General features: G+C 40.9%; 1 protein-coding gene across 3 annotated transcripts in view; it reads left to right on the forward strand.

The window, feature by feature from the left end:
- adamts9.S (ADAM metallopeptidase with thrombospondin type 1 motif 9 S homeolog) overlaps window positions 1–25,457 on the forward strand; it is a 157,083-nt gene that overhangs the window by 82,060 nt on the left and 49,566 nt on the right. For 2 of the 3 annotated variants that reach the window (XM_041561788.1, XM_041561790.1), the window contains exons 17-28: window positions 3,051–3,217; window positions 4,602–4,731; window positions 6,386–6,512; window positions 6,639–6,849; window positions 8,262–8,426; window positions 9,178–9,342; window positions 9,599–9,718; window positions 10,501–10,590; window positions 14,260–14,427; window positions 15,373–15,666; window positions 15,945–16,106; window positions 18,109–18,285. In XM_041561788.1, coding sequence (XP_041417722.1) covers window positions 3,051–3,217; window positions 4,602–4,731; window positions 6,386–6,512; window positions 6,639–6,849; window positions 8,262–8,426; window positions 9,178–9,342; window positions 9,599–9,718; window positions 10,501–10,590; window positions 14,260–14,427; window positions 15,373–15,666; window positions 15,945–16,106; window positions 18,109–18,285 — 1,976 coding nt within the window. The remainder of the gene's footprint in view (window positions 1–3,050; window positions 3,218–4,601; window positions 4,732–6,385; window positions 6,513–6,638; window positions 6,850–8,261; window positions 8,427–9,177; window positions 9,343–9,598; window positions 9,719–10,500; window positions 10,591–14,259; window positions 14,428–15,372; window positions 15,667–15,944; window positions 16,107–18,108; window positions 18,286–25,457) is intronic. The other variant, XM_041561789.1, reaches the window with a different exon arrangement.

Consider the following 25,457-nt stretch of genomic DNA (forward strand, 5'->3'; position numbering starts at 1 on the left):
CATTCCACCCTATGACTTCATTGGTCTCTTGAGGTTTTACCAGTTTTACCTGAATATTTACCTGAACTATTTTAGGATCTGTAACAAAAGAAATATATATCTGTACAAGAAAATTATTGCAGTTCAGCTATCGATTATAATGTGACCTTCTCCAGTTTTATGTATACATATATATATATAAATAATAACAAAAAATACCGTACTCAACAGGCACAGTTAGGCTAACTACTGATTTTAATAGACAAACAAAATAAATTACTCTGTTTGTCTATTAAAGTCAGTTACGCTAACTGAGCCTGTTGAGTGCAGTATTTTTTTGTTATTTCATGCTGTGTTTCTGTTTGGTGAGTGCTCCTCCATGTTTCATATATATATATATATATATATATATATATATATATATATATATATATATATATATATATATATATATATATATATATATATATATATATATATATATATATATTTTTTTTTTTTTTTTTTGCAGGCAGAGTGCACACCATTAGCCAAAAATAGAACCTGGGTGTCAGTCCGAATATAAATAGATACCAAGGTGAGTTGACAGCACTCCAAGGAAGTTTTGAGGCAAAGGTTTCAGCAAGTAACATGTAGGTTTATTGGTTCCAACCTTTCAGTTCCACACTAGAACTTTCATCAGGGAAAGTCTGATCTGAGTGGAACTGAAAAGTTGGAACCAATAAACCTAAATTTTGCTTGCTGAAACCTTTGCCTCAAAACTTCCTTGGAGTGCTGTCAACTCACCTTGGTCTCTATATATTTATATATATTTATATATATATATATATATATATATATATATATATATTTATATATATTTATATATATATTTATATATATTTATATATATATTTATATATATTTATATATATATTTATATATATATTTATATATATATATATATATATATATATATATATATATATATATATATATATATATATATATATATATAATATATGTAGACCCCTTTTTTGCCACCGCCCTGTGCCAAAGATTATACATCATACCATTTCATACCAACAGGTCCTGAGTCCCCTTTGCTAGGCGAAAGGTTACTGGGAAAACTCTTCTCTGGCAGTGCCTCCACCTAATGGGATCCGGGAATACACCTGCGGGTGGCTCCATTAGGAAAACATTCAATATACACACACTTGCTTTATAAAAATATCAACTTTATACAAGGAAGTGCAGTTTAAAGGGGAAATAAACTATAAAAGTACACATATGCATGTAAAAGCATGACCCACTACCCTGGTGACCCTGTGCCAGTCCTATCCTGGTCCTGCACTACTCCATTGGTGACAAAGAGTCTCTGTCCCTTTTCCCAACAAAAGAACAAATGGTTCCAGGTAGCGCTATTTTCCAAAGTATCTTTCCTGATGGACAAGGTACTGGCTCCTACGTGGCAGGCACACAAACAGCCTGTGACACAATAGAAACCCTGCTGGATCCTTTCCCTTTCCTCTACTCTCCCCAGGCAGACTCACCCGAGGCTCACACACAGAGCTCGCAGGCTCACACAGAGTGGACACAGGCATCCACAGTGATGAGAATCTTTAGCCAAGAAATGCAGCTTTGATGAATCCATAGCTGAACTGTAGCTCCCAGCACTGTCTATAGCGCAAGCAATTTCCACATTCGGTTTGGAAAATCCGGAGCTCTAGACAATCCTGATTGAGTTCCCAGGCATGGGGTCGCCTACTCCAGCCTCAGAGGCCTCCTGCCTCTACATCTTGGCTGCTGAATTTACTCTTTCCTCCTAGAAGTAACATCCAGCAGTAAGACAGCAGAAATCTGTAATGGCTGTCTGTGGTATCCTCCGGTATCTGCCCTGCTGCACCCACAATGCTCTGGCCCCAGCCCCTCGGAAACCCATAGCTCAGACATGTGGCTCTCTGTAGGGAATTAACCCTTCGAGTCCCTATATATATATATATATATATATATAATCATCAAAGGATGGACCAGCACTCCAGTTTTGATAAATAATGGTGCTTTTATTCACATATCATCGTGCATCCACGATGCACGATGATATGTGAATAAAAGCACCATTATTTATCAAAACTGGAGTGCTGGTCCATCCTTTGATGATTATACAATACTACTTTGACCAAGCACCCGTGAAAAATCTAAGTGGTTGGAGTGCAGGTACCTTGGACATATTATATATATATATATATATATATATATATATATATATATATATATATATATATATATATATATATAGATGTGTGTGTGTGTATATATATAGCCTGTAGAAATATCCAGCAGTCACAGGATTTGTGAAGAAATAAAATAAAGATTTATTTGAAAGATCAATGTTTCAGTCTACATTTCAAGATGAAAAAGGTCTGAGATGTCGACTGAAATGTTGATCTTCCCAATAAATCTTTCTTTTATTTCTTCACAAATCCTGTGACTGATGGATCTTTCTTACTGGCTATTGCTGAAATATAACTTGCCACCCAGGTACTTTCTGCAATGGAGAGCACTCCCTTCTACGGTATTTTTTTGTTATTTCAAATGAATATATATATATATATATATATAAATAAATATATATTACAGTTATAAGTATATATATATATATATATATATATATATATATATATATATATATAGAGCGAGAGAGAGAGAGAGTGATTATAGGTTAATAGGTTAAAAATGATTTCTGGCAAATTCTGAACATAAATAACATGAGATTGGCACATTTGCACCCACATTGGGCCCAGATTTATTGAAAGGCCACCAAGGACCGGGCCTAGGGCGGCAGGATTTTAGGGGCGGCATGCTGCCCAACCACACCCACATTGGTTCAGAAACACTGGGGATGCGCATGAGATACAATAGTTTTTTAAATCTCCCATGTGCCAATCCCCATTGCTCTGCTCCCAATGATAAAAATTTGTATGAATAAAGGGGAGGGGACAGGGGCCCTGGTTACTGGCACCCTGGTTGCAAGAGCCCCTCGGGGTCCCAAGGGAGTTGGATTTCTTACAATATCCCGTTTCTCCACACAGCTTTGTCGAACAGTCATGGAGAATTTCTTTTAAATGGAGACTTTGTGGTCAGTATGTTCAAAAGGGAAATCAAAGTGGGAAACGCAGTGATTGAATACAGCGGCTCAGACAACGCCATTGAAAGGATTAATTGCACGGATCGCATTGAGCAAGAAATAGTCCTCCAGGTAGTTCTCTATTTTGTTGGTTATTTTCTGGAAATTACCCAATTGTCTCCCTCTTTTACTCTTCTCCCTCTTTTATTCTTCTCCCTCTTTTACTGTTCTTCCTCTTTTAACGTTCTCCTTCTTTTACTCTTCTCCCTCTTTTAATCTTCTCCCTCTTTTATTCTTCTCCCTCTTTTACTGTTCTTCCTCTTTTAACGTTCTCCTTCTTTTACTCTTCTCCCTGTTTTACTCTTCTCCCTCTTACTCTTCTCCCTCTTTTATTCTTCTCCCTCTTTTACTGTTCTTCCTCCTTTAACATTATCTTTCTTTTACTCTTTTCCCTCTTTTACTCTTCTCCTTCTTTTACTCTTCTGCCTCTTTTACTCTTCTCCCTCTTTTACACTTCTCTCTCTTTTACTCTTCTCCCTCTTTTACTCTTCTCCCTCTTTTATTCTTCTCCCTCTTTTACTGTTCTTCCTCCTTTAACATTCTCTTTCTTTTAATCTTTTCCCTCTTTTCACTCTTTTCTCCTTCTTTTACTTTTCTCCCTCGTTTACTCTTCTCCCTCTATTACTCTTGTACTCTTCTTCTTCTTTTACTCTTCTGCCTCTTTTACTCTTCTCCATCTTTTATTCTTCTCCCTCTTTTACTCTTCTCCTTCTTTTACTCTTCTCTCTCGTTTACTCTTCTCTCTCTTTTACACTTCTCCCTCTTTTACTCTCCTCTTTCTTTTACTCTTCTCCTTTTACTCTTCTCCTTCTTTAACTCTTCTCCTTCTTTTACTTTTTCCCTCTTTTACTCTTTTCCCTCTTTTACTCTTCTCCATCTTTTACTCTTCTCCTTCTTTTACTCTTCTCCCTCTTTTACTCTTCTCCCTTTTTTACTCTTTTCTCTCTTTTACTCTTCTCCTTTTACTCTTCTGCCTCTTTTACTCTTCTCCCTCTTTTACTCTTCTCCTTATACTCGTCTCTCTCATTTACTCTTCTCCCTCTTTTACCCTTCTCCTTCTTATACTCTTCTCTCTCTTTTACGCTTCTCCTTCTTATACTCTTCTCTCTCTTTTACCCTTCTCCTTCTTATACTCTTCTCTCTCTTTTACGCTTCTCCCTCTTTTACTCTTCTCCTTCTTATACTCGTCTCTCTCATTTACTCTTCTCCCTCTTTTACCCTTCTCCTTCTTATACTCTTCTCTCTCTTTTACGCTTCTCCCTCTTTTACTCTTCTCCCTCCGCCTTTTTCATGCTCTCACTTTTTGGTTCCTGTTCTGATTTCTGTTCTTGTCTTTCATTTTTTTCTCTTCGTTTCGAAGGCCAAAGCAACCCTAGGACCTGAATTTTGGCACTTGACTTTATCTGATATAAACTGTGTCTTTGGACACATTTCAGTTGTAATGTTTCTGTTTCAGATCCTCTCAGTGGGTAATCTATATAATCCAGATGTGCGGTATACTTTTAATATTCCAATTGAAGATAAACCTCAGCAGTTTTACTGGAATCCTTATGGGCCCTGGCAGCCCTGCAACAAAATGTGCCAAGGTAGGAACTGGATATTAATGGCCTGTTGTATTTGCTTCAGCATTAATGTGTTACACAGGGGCTGTCAGCAATCCCCGAAGCTGTTTAACATGGGCTGGTCAACTTGTAACCCTCTATATGTTCCCAATAGTAGCTAGAAGGTTGCAGACTGGCCATCCTTAATTCTAAATTACACACATTCATTCGTTCATCATTAATCATAGTAAGCAGCACATTCCAGATGAAATTCTTTTAGAAATTACTTTTGGCAACATGTAGTTGTTGAGAATGATAAAAACTGTTGTCCATCCAGTTCAGCCCTCTGCTCTTAGAATTGTCTCCTTGTTAAGATAACTGAAGGAGATCGTATGTAAAGAGAATGTGATGTTGGGCAGCAATTACTCACATAATGGCAGCAATGAGGCCTTTAAAGAGTTAGTATTATTATAAGATTATAGTATGATATGAAATGCGGGTGGCACTCAATTTTCCCTGTATAGCTCAACCTTCAGCCTTGTGTCTTTATTTGGTCACAGAACCCCTCAGTGACTTCTAATATCCTTATCATTTACAGTAGGGGGTACATTATCCCTTATAATACAAGTGATACTCAGAGATCCCTGTATAACTGCGCCTGCAGCCTTGTGCCTTTATATGGTCACAGAACCCCTCAGTGACTTCTAATATCCTTATCATTTACATTAGGGGGTACATTATCCCTTATAATACATGAGTGATACTCAGAGTTCCCTGTATAACTCAGCCTGCAGCCTTGTGCCTTTATATGGTCACAGAACAACCCCTCAGTGACTTCTAATATCCTTATCATTTACAGTAGGGGGTACATTATCCCTTATAATACATGAGTGATACTCAGAGTTCCCTGTATAACTCAGCCTTGTGCCTTTATATGGTCACAGAACAACCCCTCAGTGACTTCTAATATCCTTATCATTTACAGTAGGGGGTACATTATCCCTTATAATACATGAGTGATACTCAGAGTTCCCTGTATAACTCAGCCTTGTGCCTTTATATGGTCACAGAACAACCCCTCAGTGACTTCTAATATCCTTATCATTTACAGTAGGGGGTACATTATCCCTTATAATACACGAGTGATACTCAGAGTTCCCTGTATAACTCAGCCTGCAGCCTTGTGTCTTTATATGGTCACAGAACAACCTCTCAGTGACTTCTAATATCCTTATCATTTACACTAGGGGGTACATTATCCCTTATAATACATGAGTGATACTCAGAGTTCCCTGTATAACTCAGCCTGCAGCCTTGTGTCTTTATATGGTCACAGAACAACCCCTCAGTGACTTCTAATATCCTTATCATTTACAGTAGGGGGTACATTATCCCTTATAATACATAAGTGATACTCAGAGTTCCCTGTATAACTCAGCCTGCAGCCTTGTGCCTTTATATGGTCACAGAACAACCCCTCAGTGACTTCTAATATCCTTATCATTTACAGTAGGGGGTACATTATCCCTTATAATACATGAGTGATACTCAGAGTTCCCTGTATAACTCAGCCTGCAGCCTTGTGCCTTTATATGGTCACCGAACAACCCCTCAGTGACTTCTAATATCCTTATCATTTACAGTAGGGGGTACCCACCACTTATTATATACAAGTATATTCATATGTGTTTGTGCTCAGGGGAACGCAGACAGAAACCTGTATGTATCCGGGACTCTGACCAGCTAGTTGTTTCGGATCAGAGATGTGATCGAATTCCTAAGCCTGAGCCAGTAACAGAGCCATGTAACAGTGAATGTGAAGTAAGGTATTTATATTGAGATTCCTTATCTGAGCTCTGCATCTTTTTTTCTCCTTATTGCCTTTAGTATCGATTCAGTTTAGCAGAGAGCAAACAGGCAAAGCACTAATAAGAATTCTTTGGCTATTGCAGGTGGCACGTGGCCAGAAGGAGTGAATGTACCGTACAGTGCGGCCTGGGATACCGGACACTTGATATTCACTGTGCCAAATACACCAGGGCAGACGGGAAGAGTGAAAAAGTGGACGAGAGATATTGCCTCCATCTACAGAAACCGCTTAATAAAGAGAAGTGTTCCGGAGACTGCAACACAGGCGGGTGGCGTTACTCGCCCTGGTCAGAAGTGAGTATTGACTCGGAATTCAGTCTGCCCAACCAGTGGAACGGCCGATGCAACTGCTGCGGGGAAAGACAACCCAACATGACAAATACAGTTGGAAGGAAAGGGTTTAACTATTCTTTTTGCAAAAGTTAAGGGCAAATATGCCTATATATATATAGGGTCACGGGTGGGACATCCCCCAAATGAATGGGAGCCGGTGATACTCACTGTTCCTCCAATTCTGTCTCATCCCAGGCCAACTCCCTGGTCTCCCTGGTCTCCCTGAGAAGGCAGGTTTAGAGTTGGGTGACTTGTCTTAAGGTTGAAGGTTGATTTCTGCCCCGGGAGGAGATTGTTCCTGAGATGGTGGTTAAACTAGTTGGGTGACAGTACTCCTGCCCTGGTATCACCCCGGCTTTCAGTGCTAATCGCTGACCAAAGGCTCGTTACCTTTGGTCTCTCTGGAGACCTATGTGTCCAAACTCCTGTGGACAAGACACGTGAAAAACTGAATTCAGAACGGAAGTGCTGGGGGTAAAGCTTAGGTAGTCCAGGCACGCTCCTTTTTGGTTTGTAATCAAGTGTCCTGCCTCCTGGAGGATGGAGCTTACCCTATTGGTCTCTTAAGTCCCCATGTCGACTACAGAGAAAGGGGTTGAAAGATAAGAGGGTTATTTATTAAAGTCCGAATGCCAAAAATCCGAAAAATTTGTGTTTTTTTAACTATAAAATTCGAATTTTTAGTGAAAAAAAACCTCAAATTTTCAGGGATTTATTATTCCCCCGATGAAGGAAAAAGTCAGAATCTGAAAATCCGGCATCTCAGAACTACAGAGGTTGCATATAAGTCAATGGGAGAAGTCCCGAAGCTATCCTGATCTGTGCTAGGTTTTCGGGTTGAAAAATTCGTACAATTAGTCCATTTTTCGTCACCGGTGTCAAAATCAGCGCTGGAACCGTCACCGGCATCAAAAAAGCTTTGACGCTGGCATCTAAATTTTCGTCATCGAATTTTCGATGTTCGGAAATTTATTCCCTCGTGGCAGAACGGGCAAATTCACTGTGAATTTGTGCCTGGTGAATAAATTCACCCATCACTAATCGCCATCTCACGTGGACACTCCACACATGGCCCAAAAATTGTACGAAATGGAGATTCGTGTGATCAAATCTTTGCTTCTATGGCCAGCTTAAGTGTATAAATCCTATTTTGTCCCCAGAATGGGGCCGCAGGCTACATCGTGTCCAAAGGACATTCCTGAAGCTGAGACATTTAAAATAACACCAAGGTTCCCCTTTGGTCTAAATTCACTATATAAAATCTCTGTATTAATGACGTTGTGCCAGAATTGGGATTGGCTTCAGTTAGAAATCAAATATGTAGAGAATTCAAAGAACACTTCATTAAATGATCCCCTCTTTTGATCCGTCAGTGTTCCAAAAGTTGCGGGACAGGGACAAGAAGAAGACGAGCCATCTGCGCGAACGCGCTGCACGATATTCTGGACGACGGCAAATGTGGGACGCAGGAGAAGCCGACAGAGCAGCACTGCAGTGAGTTCCTGTGCCCCCAGTGGAAAACAGGAGACTGGTCTGATGTAAGTACCCAAAAACCTGAATTCCCACCCCCATGTTTTTACACATTCAGCAATGGCCCAGTTCCCCTTTAGGACAGATTGTGGTGCCAACTGATCTTATTCCATGCCTGCCATGCCTAAAGTTGGTCATACATGGGAAGATTCACTCAATTTCACCAAATGAGCAGATCTGTGCCAATTTGAGCATGCAAACACTGGGCCAAATTGTTCTGAACTAACTGCTTGGACCTGGGCTACTGATTATATCTTACTGTGGCCTATGGAGGCCCATGTGGAGAGCAACGGCCTAATGTGGTCCTCTTCTAATTGATATGTCTGATACCTGGATGATTTTTGGCCAGATGTGGATGGAAGGCCATTGGAAGGGGCAGGCTTATACATAGGCCAATAATCTGTGGATTTGGTTTTAGGTCTTGAGTGGCAGCTTTTATTAGCCTTGGTATTGCCAACCCTTCTCTTTTATCAGCCTGGGTATTGCCAGCCCTTCTCTTTCCCAATGAGCTCCATTTCACCATTCTCCTTCCCTTTGCAGAAGACCAAGTCCTAGCACAGATTTCCTTCTGCAAGTAGGGCAGAGAGATAAATCCACACAACTTTTCACATGAAAATTATATCAAAACCCAGTATCTTCAATTGTGACACCAGTACTTAATTCTATATTATGTTGGCTGGTATTGGTGGGGTTGGGGGGTAATTATAGCATCCCAGTTATTAGCGATGAGTTTAACATCCTACATGGAACTCTATTCAGTGCCTGGTGACTTGCGGGAAGGGGCACAAACATCGACAGACCTGGTGTCAGTTTAGAGAGGATCGGTTAAACAACAGGTTCTGCGAGGCGGAGACAGAGCCGGAATCGGTGCAGGCCTGTCAGCAGCCGGAATGTGCAAACTGGCAGGTTGGACCGTGGGGACAGGTAGACTAAATCCTTGTTTGTGTTGTTGGGGGAAAATGTGCTCAGTGTGTTTTCATGTTCTGCTCACATGTCTTTCCTTGCAGGTACACCCATTAGCATCTTCTCTTACTTTTAGCATCTCCCTCTATCAGAGCAGTCAGCACCCATTCTTCCCAGGGCCAGGGTTGTCACCCCTTTTTAATCCACCCCCTGATGATATCTCTACATGTTCGGGTCCTAGATGGCTGTGATTTCTCACAAGTGTTTCCTTTCATAGTGTACGGCAGCCTGTGGCCCAGGATATCAGATGCGGGCAGTGAAATGCATGGTGGGTGCTTACGGAGCAGTGGCTGATGACAGTGAGTGCAATGCTGCCACCCGACCAACAGACACTCAGGTGAGGTGCGACCATAATACTGCACAATGTACAAGTGACGACAAAATCAGATCACTGAAATATAACAAACCTTATCTGTAGACAAACATCCCCTTTAATAACGTTAAAGGGGAACTAAACTCTAATATTTCACATAGTGAACTTATTGCACGAGGCTAAAGTTTCAGCTTGTCAATAGCAGCAATGATCCAGGACTTCAAACTTGTCACAGGGGGTCACCATCTTGGAAAGTGTCTGTGACACTCACATGCTCAGTGGGCTCTGATTGGCTGTTGAGAAGCTAAGCTTAGGGCTCGTCACTAATTATCCAGCAGAAAATGAGCTTCCCTGGCTGTAATATAAGCTGATGCTACAGGTTTGCTGATTATTAAATTCTGATGCTAATTGCACTGGTTTCTGTGCTGCCGTGTAGTAATTAGTAGTAAGTGACAGCAGCACAGAGCATGTGCAGTGAATCAGCAGAAAAGAAGATGGGGAGCTACTGGGGCATATTTAGAGACACAGATCTTTACTGCTAAAAGGTTGTGGTTGCCTTGGGCTGGTACAGAAGCACAAAACATAATGTACAACATTTCTAGTCTATGTCTTTAGTTAGGCTTTACTTCTCCTTTAAATACTGTTTGTCTCAGAGCTAGCTGGCAATTGCAGTCACTGCCTGTGCACAAAACTGCCAGCCACTAATAACTGCAGCGTAGCTTTGATTCCCGCTCCTTGGTAACGAGTTCAGAAAGTCGTTAATTATGAAAAGGAAACTGCTTAATGAACCCAAGCACTTTTGACAGGATTGTGAAGCAGATGCGTGCCCCAGCATTCCTGAGACCAAGCAAATTGTACACAGCAGGGCCCAGTGGCGCTTTGGATCTTGGACCCCTGTAAGTGCATCTCAGAAATATTGTTTTGTTAAACCTTTCTCATTGTTTCCTGTTTCCTTCAGTTGGGGTTCAGCTCATCGCTATAGAGAGAGTTCCATACCTCTCTCTGTGGGTGACTGTGATTGTTTAAACAATATTATATTTATTTTTCCCCCTATTGTGGAATTTTAGAGGCTCCCTTGCCATATTTATTAGTTCTTGTTATGATGACTCTGACATAGCAGGGGAAGCACTATATCTATATATATATATATATATATATATATATATATATATATATATATATATATAAGTATTATTTATCTGTACCTCTCTGAGTTTAGTTTTGTTATATTAGGGATTGCTATTTGCATAAACTATTTGTACCTGCCTGTCTTCTATTGGTTTGTTACTGCAGCAAATTTGATAAATGAATTATATTTATGCAGACAGTGTAGAATAAAGTCAAGCTTTTATTTTATCCTTTCCCTCACTGAGGTACAACACAAGAACACACTGCAGGATAAATACAGTGCCAATTCCATATAATACCCCAGAACACACAGCAGATAAATACAGTGCCAATTCCATGTATAATACCCCAGAACACACAGCAGGATAAATACAGTGCCAATTCCATATAATACCCCAGAAAACATGGCAAGATAAATACAGTGCCAATTCCATGTATAATACCCCAGAACACACAGCAGGATAAATACATTGCCAATTCCGTGTATAATACCCCAGAACACACAGCAGGACAAATACAGTGCCAATTCCATGTATAATACCCCAGAACACACAGCAGATAAATACAGTGCCAATTCCATGTATAATACCTCAGAACACACAGCAGGATAAATACAGTGCCAATTCCATGTATAATACCCCAGAACACACAGCAGATAAATACAGTGCCAATTCCATGTATAATACCCCAGAAAACACAGCAGGATAAATACAGTGCCAATTCCGTGTATAATACCCCAGAACACACAGCAGGACAAATACAGTGCCAATTCCATGTATAATACCCCAGAACACACAGCAGGATAAATACAGTGCCAATTCCATGTATAATACCCCAGAACACACAGCAGATAAATACAGTGCCAATTCCATGTATAATACCCCAGAACACACAGCAGATAAATACAGTGCCAATTCCATGTATAATACCCCAGAACACACAGCAGGATAAATACAGTGCCAATTCCATGTATAATACCCCAGAACACACAGCAGATAAATACAGTGCCAATTCCATGTATAATACCCCAGAACACACAGCAGATAAATACAGTGCAATTCCATGTATAATACCCAGAACACACAGCAGATAAATACAGTGCCAATTCCATGTATAATACCCCAGAACACACAGCAGATAAATACAGTGCCAATTCCATGTATAATACCCAGAACACACAGCAGATAAATACAGTGCCAATTCCATGTATAATACCCCAGAACACACAGCAGGATAAATACAGTGCCAATTCCATGTATAATACCCCAGAACACACAGCAGATAAATACAGTGCCAATTCCATGTATAATACCCAGAACACACAGCAGGATAAATACAGTGCCAATTCCATGTATAATACCCCAGAACACACAGCAATAAATACAGTGCCAATTCCATGTATAATACCCAGAACACACAGCAGATAAAATACAGTGCCAATTCCATGTATAATACCCCAGAACACACAGCAGATAAATACAGTGCCAATTCCATGTATAATACCCCAGAACACACAGCAGATAAATACAGTGCCAATTCCATGTATAATACCCAGAACACACAGCAGATAAATACAGTGCAAATTCCATGTCTAATACCCCAGAACACACAGCAGATAAATACAGTGCCAATTCCATGTATAATACCCCAGAACACACAGCAGATAAATACAGTGCCAATTCCATGTATAATACCCAGAACACACAGCAGATAAATACAGTGCCAATTCCATGTATAATACCCAGAACATACAGCAGATAAATAACCAGTCAATTCCATGTATATACCCCAGACACACAGCAGATAAATACAGTGGCAATTCCATGTATAATACCCCAGAACACACAGCAGGATAAATACAGTGCCAATTCCATGTATAATACCCCAGAAACACACAGCAGGATAAATACAGTGCCAATTCCATGTATAATACCCCAGAACACACAGCAGGATAAATACAGTGCCAATTCCATGTATAATACCCCAGAACACACAGCAGGATAAATACAGTGCCAATTCCATTCTAATACCCCAGAACACACAGCAGGATAAATACAGTGCCAATTCCATGTATAATACCCCAGAACACACAGCAGGATAAATACAGTGCAAATTCCATGTCTAATACCCCAGAACACACAGCAGGATAAATACAGTGCCAATTCCATGTATAATACCCCAGAACACACAGCAGGATAAATACAGTGCAAATTCCATGTATAATACCCCAGAACACACAGCAGATAAATACAGTGCCAATTCCATGTATAATACCCCAGAACACACAGCAAGATAAATACAATGCCAGTTCCATGTATAATACCCCAGAACACACAGCAGGATAAATACAGTGCCAATTCCATGTATAATACTCCAGAACACACAGCAAGATAAATACAATGCCAGTTCCATGTATACAGGTATGGGATTCATTATTCAGAAACCCATTATCCAGAAAGCTCCGAATTACGAAAAGGCTATCTCCCATAGACTCCATTTGAATCAAATAATTCCCATTATTAAATGATTTCCTTTTTCTCTGTAGTAATAAAACAGTACTTGATCCCAACTAAAATATAATTAATCCTTATTGGAAGCAGAACCAGCCTTTTGGGTTTATTTAACATTTACATGATCTTTAGCAGACTTAAGGTATAGAGATCTGGATTATGGAAAGATCCCTTATCCAGAAAACCTCAGGTGCCAAGCAATCTGATCCCACACCTGTAGTACCCTGGAAAATGTGATAGGATAAATACAGTGGCATTTTCATGTAAAATAACATCTAGAATACCCTGTAATGATAATTCTAGTTCCAGTTTTGTTTATTCTGTATATAATGTATATATGTATATATAATACACAAAAGCCATGAATATCCTGTAAATTATATCCTTATAAACGGTGAGTAGTGATGTCATCAGTTATAAACGGTGAGTAGTGATGTAATTTCTGTCACATGACTCACTAAAATTTGTGTATTATAATAAATAAAGTACCCCCAGTTGTAAAATATGAGGATATTAGAAGTTACCTCGGAGTTCCATGACCTGTATAAAAACACTCGGCCTTCGGCCTCGTGTTTTTATATGGTCATGAAACTCCTCGGTAACTAATAATATCCTTATATTTTACAAGAGGGGGTACTTTATTCACTATATTATTATTATTATTACTACCCAAGACCCAGGCAGGGTCAGTTACCCTTTATCTGTAAGGACTTTTATATGTATTCACCTCTGTGTAGAGACTTAATGGGATAACAAGGAACATTTAGCTGAAGCAGCCAAGTAAACTTGATATCATGTTATACATTTTACAGAAAAGTATTTTTTAAATGAGTAATTGTGTGCCCTTTAATATAGATAACTGCTCTTTACTTGACTTCCACCATAGAGTCAAATCTTTCCAGGTTGATAAATACTGTACTTTTCTAGTGCTCAGCGACTTGTGGCAAAGGGACCAGAATGCGATACGTCAGCTGCCGTGATGATCAGGGGTCTGTGGCGGATGAAGTGACCTGCACTCAACTACCTAAACCACTAGCCACCGAAATGTGCTCTGTGACCCCTTGTGGGCAATGGAAAGCCCTTGAGTGGAGTTCTGTAAGTTTATACCCAGGGCCAGTGGCGTAACTAGATATTACTGGGCCTCACAGCAAATTATTTTTCAGGCCCCCAAAATGTTTAGAGGTTGACTTGTTTCTCTAATATTTATTGAAATTGTATATGAATTAGGGCCTCATGGGGCCCCTATACCTCCTGGGCCCCCCTGCAGCCGCAGGGTCTGCTTCCTCTATAGTTACGCCCCTGCCCAGGGCTTTCTGGCTAATGTGCTGCTTCACTATTAATTGCATGTTCTCTCAATGCTCACATTTACCTCTTTATGTTTTCTACCTTAGTTATATGGTATCTCTCTGTACAGACAAAAGGCTGAATTGTGCTTAGTACAGAGGAATACCTATGCTGCCATAGTTTTATGGGATCTCTCTGTACAGACTATGAGCAAACTTCGGAGACTGTTCCTGCTGAATTGTGCTTAGTACAGGGAATACCTATGCTGTCATAGTTTTATGGGATCTCTCTGTACAGACTATGAGCAAACTTAGGGGCTGTTCCTGCTGAATTGTGCTTAGTACAGGGGAATACCTATGCTGCCATAGTTTTATGGGATCTCTCTGTACAGACTATGAGCAAACTTCGGAGACTGTTCCTGCTGAATTGTGCTTAGTACAGGGAATACCTATGCTGCCATAGTTTTATGGGATCTCACTGTATAGACTATGAGCAAACTTAGGGGACTGTTCCTGCTGAATTATGCTTAGTACAGGGGAATACCTATGCTGCCATAGTTTTATGGGATCTCTCTGTACAGACTATGAGCAAACTTAGGGGGCTGTTACTGCTGAATTGCGCTTAGTACAGTGCAGAGTACTATCCGTATTTCTATAAACCAGATATATGATTTATGTATTTTTGCATTTGCATGTTGGGAATGACTGGTACACAGTGAAGAGAAAGTAACAAATGATATCAATTCAAATACTTCAGTGTTCCGTCACTTGTGGACAAGGAAAGGCAACCCGGCAAGTCATTTGCGTGGATTTCACAGATCAGACAGTGGATGGAAGTGAATGTGACCCAGATAATGTACCAGCAGTGGATCAGGAATGCTCCATGCCCCCATGCTATTACCTAAACCATGACTACAGCAGGCCCATTCAGACCTTCCCAAACTTGGATCAACGGGTGCGATCTAATCCCACTCTGGCCATTCTTAATAGGAATGTTGGTCTATCGGCTGGTCCAGGTGGCAGCCAATGGCGAATTGGGCCTTGGGGAGCAGTAAGTGATTATTTTTATTAATTTCTAATTTCTAAGCCTCGCTGGTAGGTGAGAGGGTAATGCAATAAAAGGCACAAAGTTTGCCCAGGTCAGGTGACCGGTAAACGCTATCTTCTGATTGGTTGCTATGGGTTACTAGACCTGCTGCAAACCTTGCACCTTTTATTACATCACTAATAATATAGAATAAGTATCAACTTTCGGGCCTATAAAAGTGTCTTTCTAACTTAAAGGCACGCGCTGCATTGTGATATTATATGATTATTTTTCTTCGGCAGTGCTCCAGTTCCTGCGCCAGCGGCTTCCAGAGGAGGGTGGTAGTATGTCAAGATGAAAATGGATATCCAGCAAGTAACTGTGATGAGAAAACCAAACCCATTGAGCAGCGGTCATGTGAATCGGGATCGTGCCCTCAGTGGGCATTTGGCAACTGGGGGGAGGTGAGTTTTCTGAGACCCTAATATTTTTTCATCTATCATTGCATAGCGTATCAGTTAACCGCCTTCTGATAGAAAGGTGGGTAATAAACAGGGGCCATTAATTTACCCTTATATTAGTGTAGAGGCTTTCTGAGATTTAGGGGAGAAACCTTTTCTAGCAGTGTAAAATGTTGCTGATAATAAGGCGCCAATTAAACAGTTTACCTTCTATAGTTTTATTGGAGTGTCCAAGGCAGTAGATAACATTTAACCTTATTGGTATATGAGCGAGATTTTTGGCTAAGCGAGAGGGGTCAGATTCACCCATCACTACTTATTGGCCCTCAAAACAAAGCCTCATCCATTACTTTGAGCCTCCCAGGGCAGAAATGTAAACTAAAGGTCCACACATGGGACAATTGTATATGAGTCCAGTTGTCCATGACTTGGCCTCACAGACAAATGGACAAACTATCCTCGAGTCAACGTCAATAAAGCCTTTATTCTTTGTTGGACAATGGTCCTCTCCAAGGCAGTGGTGGTGATCTTGGTGGACTTAAGTTACACACAAAGGCAAATTGTATATTAGTCCAGTTGTCCATGACTTGGCCTCACAGACAAATGGACAAGCTATCTTTAAGTCAACATCAATATAGCCTTTATTCTTTTTGGTTGGAAATAATCCTGTGCAAGCCAGTAACGGTGATCCTGTTGGACATATCTCTGGTGCTATCCAATGAGAAATTGACCCACCAGTCAGGTTGGTATTTCTCATTAGACCAGCGGCTTATCTCTCCTCCAGACAGGGGTAATCCTGTGGTGGGATCAGAAGCCTTGCCTTGGGTGCCAACACTCCATGGCTTGGCTCTGCGTTGACTTGACTTCCCATTTAAAAAAATAGTATGGAAGCTTTTGGTGAGCCATTTTTGACTTGACTCCCCATTTAAGAAGAATAGTGTGAAAGCTTGTGTTGAGACATTTTTGTTCACTGATATAGGTAGCTGTAAGCTAATTATTTTTTAGTATCTACATCTACACACTCCACAATCGAATTGGGGCTTCTTGGGCTCACCAGAGAATATGACCTCCAGGGCTCATCATCACAACAGTAAGATGAAGACAGTGCCAAATATTATAGGAGTTATGTACACCCACTAGGCCCAATATGGCATAGGCCCATTGAGAGATGCTCTGGCAGCCCAGAACATCAATATAGCCTTTATTATTCTTGGTTGCAAAATAGTCCTGTGCAAGCCAGTAATCGTGATCCTGATGGACCTATCTCTGGTGCTATGCAATGAGAAATTAACCCACCAGTCATGTGGGTACTTCTCATTCGACCAGCGGCTTATCTCTCCTTACCATTTTTGTGTCAAGTATGCGTCCACCACTAACTCTTCCAGACAGGGGAATGCTGTGGTGGGATCCGAAGCCTTGCCTTGGGTGCCAACACTCCTTGGCTTGGCTCTGCGTTGACTTGACTTCCCATTTAAGAAAAATGGTATGAAAGCTTGTGGTGAAAAATTTTTGGTCATTTATATAGGTGGTATATATATATATATATTTAGTATCTACATACACTCCACTATTGAACTGGGGATTCTTGGGCTCACCAGAGAACATGACATCCAGGGCTCATTGTCACAGCAGTAAGATGGAGACAGTGCCAAATATCAAATACTTTATGTACACCCACTAGGGCATAGGCCCATTGAGAGATGCCTCCGAAGCCTTGCCTTGGGTGCCAACACTCCATGGCTTGTCTCTGCGTTGACTTGACTTCCCATTTAAAAAAATAGTATAGAAGCTTGTGGTGAGCCATTTTTGGTCATTGATATAGGTGGCTAGAAGTGAATTATTTTTTAGTATCTACATACACTCCTCCATTGAACTGGGGCTTCTTGAGCTTACCAGAGGCCCATTGAGAGATGCTCTGGCAGCCCAGAATGACCTTTCAGAATTTCATATTTATAGATTATTTGCCATGGTGATCAAATAATGTTTATTTTTCAATATTTTGTAGTGCTCCAAAAAATGTGGCGACGGAACGAGGACACGGCAGGTGGTTTGTCAGAGATCCAACCTGGATATATTTAATGATCTCAGCTGTGATATTCTTGATAAACCACCGGATCGAGAGCAGTGCAATGTGCAGAGTTGCCCTCGGGAGGTTGGCTGGAACAGTGGCCCCTGGAACGTGGTATGAACATAAATATTTCCCCCTTCCCCGTCAATCTTCCAGTATTTGTTTTCTATTGCCGTTGTAGCATTGATACAGATTTGCACTGCCCCTTATATAATCTCCAGTGTGAATTCAAATGCTTATTTTTTAATACGTAACTAGATATTAGTATTTAAAGGAGGTGTTCCTTTGTTATTTATCATAGCACTGAATGGGGTAATTTAATGAACTAGCCAACTTTGCTAGTAGCCAAGGTGACCCGAGTTATAATGTTGATTCAGAAAATTGTATTTCTATTACATCATTGCCCTATTATGTATATTATTTCTAGGGCTATTTTTACGGATTTCACAGTTTTGAGCTGTATCATCTGTGTGTCACCAACTTACAGTTAATCACAGATCAGATTCCAGTTTTAATTGCAGTAGGTAACATGCTGATACAGGTATGGGATCCGTTCTCCAGAAACCCATTATCCAGAAAACTCTGAATTACAGAAAGGCCACCTCCCATACACTACACATTCCTTTTTCTGTGTAATAATAAAACAGTCGCTTGTACTTGATCCCAACTAAGATATAATTAATCCTTATTGAAAGCAAAACCAGCCTATTGTTTTTTTTTAATGTTAACATGATTTTCTAGTAGAAAAAAATCTAAAACTCCCACACATTTTACCGATTTGAAAACTCGAATCGAATTTGTCTAAACTCAAATGTCAGGAAGGCTAGTAACGTGTTCAAATTGGTCCCTGGACCTCTACCATTGACTTTTACATGAACTCGGCAGGTTTTATGTAGCGAATAATCGAATTTGAGTTCTTAAAGGGCCAGAGTATGAAAAATCTAAAAATTCAAATTCAAATTAAAACTCAAATCAAGTTTGGATAATTCACAGTTCGAATTTGAGTGTTTTGACCATAACAAAAATTTGAATTTTCAATTCGACACTTAATAAATCTGCCCCCTAGACGTGAGGAACATCTCCAACAAATGTATCTTTATAGGCCCCAGCTCCTTCACTTCCATATCTGAGCTGCTTCTCTATCACATGCCTTGAATTGCACACAATTATTAGTGGGCATTATTAGTGGGCTTCATTTGGCCCTTGTAACTTTGGGCAGCCTGACTTGGTGCACAAGCTTCAGCGAGACCAAGGCCAGGAGTGTGGAATCACTTACCGTATTGCTCGGCCCTTCTGCCCCCTGAGAGAAATGCTTGTTTGTCTTATGAATGAGCACAGCTCCTGCTGTAGGAGCTGAAATGTGGCCCCAAGGGGACCCAGTTAGCAAGTATTTCACGTTTTCCACACATGTATCCTATTTATGTGATAGAGTCATGTTTTTAATGAGTACAACCTTCTAATAAACACTTCTCTGTAAGTATCTAGTAGATTTTATACAACTGGACTTTTAGGGGTTATTTATTAAATTTGAATGTCAAAAAATGTGAGTATAAATGTTAGTATAAAAAAAACCTCAAATTTTTAGAGCTTATTTATACCCGAGGATGGAAAATGTCAGAATTTGAAAAACCAGCATCTCAGACCTACCGAGGTTGTATATAGTCAATGGGAGGGGTCCATATCCTATTTGGAAGTTTCTGTGGTCTGCGCTGGAATTTGCCCAAAAATCTTGTTGTGGACTTTTCAGGCAAAAATCCAAAAAATTCTGGCTTTTCAGAAAAAAGCCTGAAAAAATCAAGGGATTCAGGAAAAATCTTTTTTTTTTTTTTTTTTGTGATTGTCCCAAATCTGTTTAAAAGTTTGTCATACACAGACAGATGAAAGCTGGCAATATCAGTACTTTAGACTGATTCAGCATCTTATCTGCCCATGTGTGGGGGCATGTGACAGGTCCCCCGATCAATATCAGACCAAAAACCGACCAAAAACCGGCCAGAAATGGATTGGGCCGGTTTCCTTCAATCGAGGACCGCATTAGTTTGCTGATGTAGTCTTATGACCCGTTGGCACCCATTTGCTAAGTTGTTAACTAGATCTCACCCTGCCGTTAGTGGGCATATCGGTCGCGAGGTCACCAAACGAGCGGGTCTAATAGTGTATGTCCATGCTATTTTAAATAATAAATAAGGTCCAATCGTGGACTTTTTTTTATTAAAATACTCTAAGCAGTGCTGGGCCTACTCAGTTGGGCGCCCTAGGCAACCCGGCCAAGTACTTCGCCCCCGCCGGCAAAGAAGCGCGAGTTCGCGTGCGCAGAAAATGCGAGCGTGCACATTCGCAGAAGACCATACACTACGTAGAACTTCAGCCACAGCTTCTGAACATAGCGGTCAGAGCTAGGGGAAGGCGTCAGAAGAGGTACGTGCCTGGCGCCCCTGTGCCTTTGCGCCCTAGGCAAGTGCCTCTTCTGCCTACCCCTAGTTCCGGCCCTGACTCTAAGGGCATATTTTGATAAACATGCCCCTTAGGGTTCTTCTTGAAAACGTTTCACCACTCATCACCAAGTGGAACTGAAGAAGCCACTCACATGACTGGTGAAACGTTTTCAAGAAGAACTCTAAATGTCCAGTTGCCTTTGATAAAATTCTACTAACTTGGAACCGAAGAAGCCACTCGAATGAGTGGTGAAACGTTTTCAAGAAGAACTCTAAATGTCCAGTTGCCTTTGACTTAATTCTACTAACTTGGAACTGAAGAAGCCACTCGAATGAGTAGTGAAACGTTTTCAAGAAGAACTCTAAATGTCTAGTTGACTTTGACTTAATTCTACTAACTTAGAACTGAAGAAGCCACTCGGATGAGTAGTGAAACATTTTAAAGAAAAACTCTAAAATGTCCAGCTACCTTTGAAATTATTCTACTAGATACTGAATATCATAACCTGGGTAAATGAGAATCTTCATAGACACTTCTCTGTATGATTAAAAGGATTTGATGGGTGTTAGGCTTCTGTGTTTAGTAGCCCCTCACCATTTCAGAATATAAAAATCCCACCACTTACTTACCTCATGGGTCCCCATTCCCACCGGTTGCCCATTTAATTCTATGCAGGGATGGGAAAGTCTAGACCTTTGTTAGTTTCACCCTGTCTGGTTCTGTGTTACTGGCCCAGATCTACAGTGTCTCCTCTTTACTCTGAGTATTGTCAGGACTCGGACAACTCCATCACGCTGCTTGGCTGCTGGTCATTCCATATTGGTGACATGTGCAGCCGTCGAACGCTAATAAAAGTCTATGGCACATGCCACATCACACTTACAACGTTCCCCTAGTGCAACTGTTTCTGCAACTGGTTGGTCTGAACTTTGTAAGTTTCCTAGTGCCAGTTGAATAGGAGAACTATGTGTTTCCATTGTTATATTCAGATATTTCCGAATGTTACTTTGTGCAATTCCCTTGCCACACGCAACAATAACAAAGGATATTATTTGCCCAGTAATGCAGCATGATGATGATGATGATAGAGAATGTTGATATTGGAGGATCATTAAGGATAATGAATGGAGCATAAATTAAACAGTTCCCATGTGCAGTGATTCACTTGACAGCTTTCTGGCACAGAGTAGGCATATTGGGAATTCCCTGCCAAACGATTAAATGTGGGAGCGCATAACAATTGCTCTGTACCGATGCCAAGCTACAAATCATACAGTTATACATATATTTATTACAGAAAATTACACGCTAGAAATATTCATGTGATCAGGTTAAAGGGAAACTGACATATTTTAAAATCTTCAACACTTCAAGGTGTCTTTGAGAAGCCAAATGATGCTGTTTGTAACATGGCACCTGGGCATTTGATTGGTTACTCCTGGGAAGTCAGTGAAAGACTGGGTATTCTAGTTGTTGAATCAAACTGTCAGTTGGTTACTTCTACGATGTCAGTGAATGACTGGGCATTCAAGTGGGCAACTCATGCAGTCAGTTGGTCTCACCAAGGAACCCTTTGAATGACTAGACTGGTTGGTGACTCAAGCTGTACATTGGTTACACCTAGGAAGTCAGTGAACGACTAGTAATTCTAGTTGGTGACTTATGCTGGCAGTTGGTTACAGCTGGGAATGGGGGGGGGGGGACTTCTGGCTATTTTGGGTGCTTTGTGTTTAGAAAACACTGGGCGGCCATGACATATAAGCTTTCCATTAGACTTAGGTGGTACCTTTGGCAGCTGTAGTTAATCTCTTGTAACTAATGCTCAAAGTTACATTCCTACCAGCAATAATGTATAATGTATATAGTCAGTGGGAACACATACTGTATGTATATCACAGTGGCCTAAAACTGCCTTGTAGTGCAACTTTATTCTGCTACATGATTCATATGTTTTGCCATTGCCAATTTACATTCATTCCAGTAGGAATTAAACTTCTGATATTTTGTTGCTCATACTGGTGGGGATTAAGAATCGTAGGGGATAGCAAGGCGACAGCAGCACTCTATCCCCCATAATAAAAGACAGGGGGTCATTTATCAACACTGGGCAAATTTGCCCATAGGCAGTTACCCATGGCAACCAATCAAATTGCTGCATTGGTTGTTCAACTTGCAGCAGGCTTTAAAAAGCTGATCACCGATTGGTTGGTATAGATAACTGCCCATGGGCAAATTTGCCCTGTGTTGATAAATGAGCCCCACTGAGGCTCATTTATAAACTTCGCGCAGGGCAGATTGGACTCACAGTGAATATATTTGCCCTGCGCATGGTCACATTTATAAAGCTGAATAAGAGTGTGCAAACAGAATTGCAATTTTTTTTTTTCACACTGCGAATGTCTATAAGAGCTTAATTGTGAATATTATGTGCACACTCTGCGTTTCAATTACACAAAACAGTTTTGCAAATTGCAAATTTAAGTTACTGTCAATACTATTTTTGCACGCAACAACCTCGCACAATCGGCGCACAATCGGCGCACTCACGCAAACACCCGTCTCATTTGCAAAAATGTATTCTACTGGAAAGAGGGGCACAGCAGTGCAATATTTTAGTGTTCAGGAAAAAAAATGGGCAATACAACCATTTGTGAATAAATATGTGCTGCGCGAACTTTATAAATGACCCCTACTAGATCTACCCAGATGGAGTAGCCCATAACAACCAATAAGATGTTTGCTGTTAAACATGCGACTAGTAAATGCTTCTTACTGATTGGTTGCTATATATAAATATATATATATCCTTGTATAACTCGTATATAGGTTCCCAGCCTGTGACCAGGTGTAATTTAGGTACCGCACCAGCGAAAGGACCACAGGGGTCATTGCAGTGTGCAAAGGGCCATTTTAGCCGCATATTGCCTTATTTTTGAATCAGTCGGCAGTGATCACACAACCAAATTAGGCAAAGAATGCAGTGGCCTAATTAGAGTGCACTGGGACCCCCTGCAAAATAATCTTCAGAGAGGCCCGGCGCACTCTATTCCCATCCTACCGCCCACTCTCCACCCTGTGCCAACTTGCACCACCCTTTCCCGCCACAGGTCAGAGAGGGGATTTTTTTTAGCAGACAGAGGTAACAGATCCAGGCCCCCCTGCGACTGTGGAGTCTGCTTTCTCTATATTACGCCACTGAATTAATGAATATACAGATACTGTATATGTGACCAATAGCCAATCAAATGTATTCAACTAGGAGTAGGTTCCAATGAAAATGTCAGCTAATTTGCAGCCCACTCCTGCTGCCCAGGATATCCGCCTCCTCCTCTTCCTCAGGCAACTCATTCACCATTGTGGCCCATGGGTCAATAAGTTCTGCTGAATCTCTGCTGACACCTTAGAGGCAATATCTGACCTGCATTTATGGTGCGTTTTACTGTCTGCGAGGAGTTGCTCGGCAGCAATTGCTCTGCTTGACTTATTTACAACCAACATGTTCCGAATCTGCCCTTATTGGTTCTCCTTTGCCTTCCCGGTACTTAATTGTCGCATTGTAACTGAGGCTGGAAAAAAGGCACGCATCAAAATTTCTAAAGACCATTAACTTCTGAACTCCAGAATAAACAGTCCCTGGAAAATCATATATATATATTGTATATACAAGGCAAATAAAATGCAGAGGTAAAATATAATATAGTTAAATATATAGAGGCTAAAAGGAGAGAAAATATTGCTGGGAGAGAAGTAGAAAAAATAGAGAAGAGTTAAATAGATAAAGAAGGTGGAGGCATCAGTAAGGGTTATAGAGAAAAGGAGAGAAGGGGAAACAAAAAGAAAAAATGAAGGTATTAAACATCAGCAGATTAAGGAATGGTGAAAGAATGATATATATGAAATAATCTTGGGTTTTAAAGAATATGATGCGGTGGTTATGACACAATATACACAAAGTGCTGTGTTTGCAGAAGCTGAATTGGCAGCCAAGAAAAGTCATATGCAAAATTTTCATTTTGGGGTCCCTACAAACCAGGCATCAAACTGTGCATTAGAAGAAGGATATACCAAAAAGCAAAATGGCAAAATAGCTGTGCTTTAAAGTGGGTGAAACCAGAAAGTATTGGTGTGTGAGGCTTTTTATAACAATGGGTGTGGCTTATGGTTGTGGGAGGGGCTTGATTAAGCAAGGATTCAGATTTGGCCAAATTTGCATATGCAAATTAGCGACAGGAAGGGAAATCACGTGACTTTTTGTCCCTTCCTGCCAGTTTCAGTACGGTATTCTGCCGAATCTTTCATGAAGGATTTGGGAATTCGGCCTAATCCCAAATAGTGGATTTGGTACATCCCTAAAGGTCCCCATAGATGCAAAGATTTTTCTTTGTCGAACGAGCGATTTTAGTGCAAGCCAACCAATCTGTCAAATTATCGGGAAATAAGTGGGAAACGAACGATCATGCGTCATGCGAACGATTTTCAGTCCGACATCTGTCAGAAAATTGATCGGCCAGGTTCAAAACTTTTCATCGGTCACAGTGAAATCTATTTGTTTTTGCAGTAGTGATGTGCGGGCCGACCCGATACCCGTGGGACCCGTGGGTCGGGCGGGTTCGGGTCGCCCTCGCAGTGCTTCTCTCGGGTGTCGGGCTGGTGCCAGTTGAGCTCTTTTCCTGCTCTCCCTCCCCGCCACCTTCAAATGCCGGCATCCGACTTCCGGGTTCCTGTTTTATACTCTCGCATCTGCTTGCCCCGCCCCTTTTGTGACGTCATTGTGACGTCATCGGCGGGGCGGCGCGGGTCTATAAAAGGACCCCCGGAAGCGGGTGTGGGTCGTTGCAGGGCGGGTTAGG

The sequence above is a fragment of the Xenopus laevis genome, chromosome 4S, assembly GCF_017654675.1.
Source record: "Xenopus laevis strain J_2021 chromosome 4S, Xenopus_laevis_v10.1, whole genome shotgun sequence".
NCBI classification, from domain to species: Eukaryota; Metazoa; Chordata; class Amphibia; order Anura; family Pipidae; genus Xenopus; species Xenopus laevis.